The sequence below is a fragment of the Chelmon rostratus genome, chromosome 6, assembly GCF_017976325.1.
Source record: "Chelmon rostratus isolate fCheRos1 chromosome 6, fCheRos1.pri, whole genome shotgun sequence".
NCBI lineage: Eukaryota > Metazoa > Chordata > Actinopteri > Chaetodontiformes > Chaetodontidae > Chelmon > Chelmon rostratus.
The window spans coordinates 18,115,746-18,121,465 of record NC_055663.1 but is presented as its reverse complement, the minus strand read 5'-3'; the positions used below and the strand labels follow the sequence as shown (position 1 = coordinate 18,121,465).

Here is a 5,720-nt window from a genome sequence, read left to right as displayed (position 1 = left end):
ATGAACTTCTCTTCTTACCTCGGACATCCCAGTCGGACTGGCTTCACAGCAAACCAGAGACCAGCCATATATTACAGGCCCAGCCAGGACCACACTGACAACCCTCAGTTTGGGTGAGTGTCAGGGCAGGTGAGGCTCTACAGGCTTTGACTACAGAAAGCTGAAAACTAAAACTTGGACGCTTCCCAGTTGATTTCCAATCTGCTTTAAACGCCCCACACAGGTGTTTTCAATTACCCTGCCTGATAAGGTGGAAGCTGGATGGAGCTGTGCTGGGAAATGCCTGAATTACCAAACTCCATGTACAATTAAGCAAAAATAAAAGTGTAACATGTCCCAGAATAGCCAGGAAGCTGTCAATCAACCACAGTGTGTTCCCACCCACACAGTCTTGAGAGTGAAGCGTCAGTTCAGCCAAATCATAACTAAACATGTCTTCGTAGTATCTGAAGCTGAAGTTTTGTTTTTTCTTGGCCAGTTTTTACACCCACGCAGCTGTTTTCAGTTAATCTGCATGTTAAAACCAATGCAGTGAATCAAGCAAGGTCAAAATATCTTGAAACGTCACAGCAGGAACACCACAGGTGTAAATGATAAAATGAATGATGGTTTTAACCCAGTTTAGCTGCTGCAGTTTCAGGGTCCGGGTCTGCTGGTGGGCTGTCAGACCGTCACGGTTTACTGGGACACTTTAATAGAACAGAGCCGTCATTAATGTTATTTCTAACTCTAATCTTACATTTGCTGTAGAAATGAACAGGCTAACAGAGTCTTGAGAAGAGGTGCAATCAGGCACAATTATTAAACTCACCTGTGTCAGTGTTTCACAGGTGTGCATTGCTTGTAGGTGAATAAAGTGAATAAAGGTTCACTTGTGGTGCTCATTTTTTTGAAAAACAATTTAAGAAATCGATCAGATTTTGCTGTGAATGCTCAGGAATTACTCATTACCAAAGAAATAGTCCCTATAGCTACAGTTAATTTCTGCTTTTCCAATGTAAAGTGCACCACAAACAAACCTTGATTCAGCACTGTTTTATTGAACTGGAGGGAAATATATATATATATATATAAAAGCCAAAATGTTCAAGGAGATCATGTTGGCTGACTGGACGTCTTCTTATAAAGAAGGCAAGAATAAATGTATCGGCTGGATAACACTGAAGACAAGACAGCAAGTATATTTTTGTAATTCGGGTGAACTTTGGGTGACACTTTAAGTCTCTCAGCGATAAGAATTCATAAGATAACGCAGCTTCTTCTGTGTTTGCGTTCTGCAAACCAACTTCCTGAACCGATTCATTTCACTATGAATAGTCCGACTGAGATAAATGTGTTGTTCTTGTCTACAGGCTGCTGTTATCTGATAATTTCATGTCTCAAACTAAACGACACTACCAGCCTCACATCCGGCCTGACTGTTCTTTGCCAAACGTCATTAACAAACCCAGACAGAGCGGCTTCCATCAGCTGAGGAGTCATCTGAAAACAGTGACTGCAGAGGAGAAGGTAGGAGGAGAAACATAACAAGACTTTGGGGATGTTGAGAAGCAACACATGTGGTAAATTTCTCATCATCTGTCCTCATGAATGTGTCTCTTCAGACTGAATACCAAAGGTTGTTTGTGCCACATCGTCTGACGCCAACAGGTAAAATGAAGCCTGCACCTGCTGAAGACCCACGATTGTGTGAATTTAAACTTTAAAGACTAAAGAAGAGATGCAGGAAAGATAAAAACAAAATAGAATGCAGTACGGTTTTGGCGTCTGTCTTCTCATAACTTGTTGGTGTTTGTAAATGCTGCATTTGCACCGTTGCACCTCCTCCAGTTTCCCAGAACCACGTGACTGTGGGTCCAAAACAGGAGAGCGGTTTCACCGAGGGAACAGTCCTTCAACTGAACACATTTCAGGAGAGGAAAAGCTGCACGGTGAGTCTTCTAAATAGCCATTAAATCAGTCTGTATTTACATTTGTAATCAGTAGCTACACCAGTTATCTCTTATGTGTGGGCTGCCTTTCCCAGAGCAACATCTACTTTCACTCACTCGTCTTCTCTATGTTCAGGTTGAACCTCGCCAGACTCACAGCTCCGTGATGAAAAGTGACTTCCTGCCGCCGTCATTTCTGCAGGTTGACCCGCAGCACCTCTCTGATCTCTCCTCTGAAAGGATGTGATGTTATTTTCAGTCTGTGCGGTTTAACGCTGCGTTTCTGTGCTTGTGCTTGAGGGCACCGAGGCGAGACCGATCCTGTGCAGTTTTTCCTCGCGAGAAACAGGATTCACTCGAGGTGCCGTCGCTCCATTGGCCTGCCCGGTGAGTGCTGGCCCCCTCCCAGCCAGCTGTAGTAGATTTGAATGATTATCACTAACTTCCTTCTGCTCTTCTAGACCTCCCTTCTGTCATCACCCCCAAATAAAAGTAATGCACCAACTGAGAGGACCATTGGAAAAAAGGTTCTATATCTCATCTTATTGTTTTATGCGTGTCATCTGCTGATACTACTGAGTATTGTTTTTAGTCTGTTGTTGTGTTTTCCAGGAGCCAACAGGGTTTCTTCTCAATGCACCAAATAACCAGGCTTTCCCGAACACACCTTTCGACTGTTCGCACTTCATCACACATTATAAGAGCACGTAAGTGTGTTCAATATTTTCAGATAATATTTGGATTAACCAGCTGCACGGAAACATTACAGGATATCATCCAACCACCTGTTTAGCTGACAAATATCCAGTTAAAACATTATTTTGCAGGTGATGATGAAAAGCTGAAATCTGGCCACACCCGTGCAGGAATGATCGGCGCAAAAAGGGACAGCGGCTACAGTCGTCGAGACGTGGACAGGTGGGCAAATGGGCCCCACTCACAGTCCCATCATGCATACTTTCTCATGACTCACGTGACCTTTTTTCATTTCACAGGTTTATCTTCAGGGGCTAGACCTTCGCACACCTGTTATGGTGCGTGCAAACATTGGGGTTTTCTTGTCAACTCATGACTCCCTTTGCTTTCCAAGAGTCACTTATGCAGAAATAAAAACTGTGGATACGAGTAACAACTGTTGCTGTATTGCATTTCCTTCTAATCAAGCCCTGAAAACCTTAGTCATTACCCCGTCTGTGTTGTTTTACAATAGTGCTGTCAAAAATAACAGCTAATTTTCATCTCTTTGTGAAGTCCTTTATGTGCGAGTTGAAAAGCTGCCAGTCAGCCAGTTATGTAAAGTGGGTGGTTTGAAAGCCAAAGAGGGAGAGGAGGAAATGATGCATTGTCTTTGACCGCCTCACTGTCACTGACCTACAGAGAATGAGAGGAGTGTAAACTAATGAGCAAAATAATTACAGTCAGACTGAGAACGGCACCGATCCCAATCGACGTCTGCAGTGTGTCAAACTGTTTTGCCACACACAGCTGTGGAACGAGCAGCGGAGCGCGGGCCGAGGAGGTGGATTGAGTTTCCAAAAGCATGTGTCAGCGCCTGCTGCTCCGTTCCTCTCACCTACTGTGGGCAACTCTCTCTTTATCAAGTCAAATAAACACAAGATCGCTGCATCAAAGAGAGGCATTAAACCACACCAGGTGCAAAAAATTGTCGGCGTCAGAAATGTATGGATAGTCGATCATGTTAAATTAGCTTGGACAGTCGGTTAGTCCAGCACTTTGGTCCAGACCGAAACATCTCAGCAGCTGCTGGATGGATTCATGGTCCCCTGAAGATGAATCCCTCTAACTCTAAAGCTTTCATCATCGGGTCAACATATCACTGTCCAATCATTTATTTCACACCTGCACACTCGCTCACGACGTCAGCCTCACCTGTAAACTATGTTTAGTGCTATTAGCAGATGTTAACACGCTAACAAGCCTAACTAACATGGTTAACGTACATCTGCTAAACATGAGCATGCTAGCATTGTCACCATGAGATTGTTACCATGCTAGCATTAGCATTTAATTCAAGGCACCATCTCTCAAAGCTGCTAGCAAAAAGCCAAATATGCTCTGGTTCTCCAGCGTGAGGATTTTCTGTTTTTCTTTGTCTTATTTGATAATTACAGTATTTATCTTTGGTCAGCCAAAACATTTGAAGAGGTCACATTGTGATTTCTCACATTTCATAGATAAAATGATTTATCTATTAATCAAGAAAATAGCTGACGGATTTATTTAAAATGAAAATAATCATTAGCTGCAGGTCAACAAAAACTTGTTGAAAACTGTCTCATAGTTTTTAAGCAAAAATTGACTCGTTCCAGTTTCTCAAATGTGAAGATTTGCTGCTTTTTGTTTTCTATGATTGAAAAGTGAGTATCTTTGGACTGTTAGTCAAACAAAACAAGGAACCTGAAGGCATCGCTTTGCACGCTAGTAAATTGTAACAAGCTGTTTTCACTATTTTCTGATTTAAACCTGTAAACTGAGCAATTCATGAACTAAGAAAATAGTCAGAAGATTAACAGATAAACAAATAATACACAAATACTCTTATGAATATGTAAGAAAACCCCATAGTTTTACTGTATATGCAAAATGGGATTTGTGCATTTAATATTTCTAAATTTAAGAAAAGCATTCATTAGCTCTGTTCTGTTTCCCTGCACACAGACACAAGAGTCGAGACGCGCTGCCACACAAGTACGAGCATAAATATTTCAGCGCTGGAAATAAATATTTCACTCTTTCAATGAGATGTGAGAAAAAGATACGTGGAGGGAGAGAGGATTGCATTACATACGAGCCCCGCATGAATAATGAGTGCAGAGATGAGAGGAGAACAAGGGCCGCTCCTGCTTGTCTTAGAGACGGAGGTAGAAAAGGTGTAGTCACCGACAAAAAGGAGTATACAAAGATCATGACGGACATGACGGAGTCTCTGACCTGCAGTTTTTTTTTCTTTTTTTAATAAAAAATCTCCTGCTTGATTTTTTTGAGTCCGTCTCAGGTCTGGGGCCTCCCTATGGACTTACCTTTTATGGTGAGGCGCCCCAGCTATTCATCCCTTTAATAATCCTGCTTGTCTCCCTTTCTTTTCTTGGCACTGACATTCACAGGACTGCTTACACAACACTGACAACCGTTGGGGGGTTGTGTTTAGCGTGTCATAAATATTTTGTAAATCTAAATCCAATACACACATTTACATGCGCACGCGGCCCAGGTTTATAAAAATAGCAGTGAGGCGAACAGAGGTGCACTGGCAGGCACATTAAACAGACACTGGCCGCGATGTGTGGAAATACTACAGTGCGTCAGTCACATAAACAGTAGCTGCTTTCACTGGTCCCCAATTAAGACATACTTTCCCATAAATGATGGACAATGACTTCGTCAGCTGAGTTCATCTTTAATAATGGAAGACTTGGTCTCCTGTGTACACTCAGAAAACTACAAGAATGTAAAACAGCCATGCACGCTGCAAAAACACTCACTCACACACACACACACACACACACACACACACACACACACACACACAACCACACACACACACACCTGAGTCCTGCTCTGATTGGGTCATTTGCAGCTGATTGAGATGTCACACGTGCTGCCAGTTAAGTTTCGTAATGCCTCACTGCTCATTTATTTTCACAGTTAACGATAGATTAGGAATTAGCAGCACAGCTAAGAGAGTGCCACACCCGCCCTGTGTGGCTCATCCACCTCCACCTGCCTGCAGATCATCTGAGGCTGGATGTCTCCTCGTGGCCCTCCATC

The 5,720-nt window shown here is 42.8% G+C and overlaps 1 protein-coding gene across 1 annotated transcript; it reads left to right on the top strand.

Annotated features, from left to right (window-relative positions):
• On the top strand, positions 1-3,004 carry ppp1r32 (protein phosphatase 1, regulatory subunit 32). The gene is given in 10 exon segments (XM_041939808.1): positions 1-113; positions 1,353-1,509; positions 1,605-1,650; positions 1,831-1,931; positions 2,068-2,133; positions 2,232-2,318; positions 2,393-2,458; positions 2,544-2,646; positions 2,759-2,849; positions 2,927-3,004. Coding segments are annotated over 10 exon segments (849 nt in total). The 3' UTR covers positions 2,946-3,004.
• Positions 3,005-5,720: the final 2,716 nt, after the last annotated feature.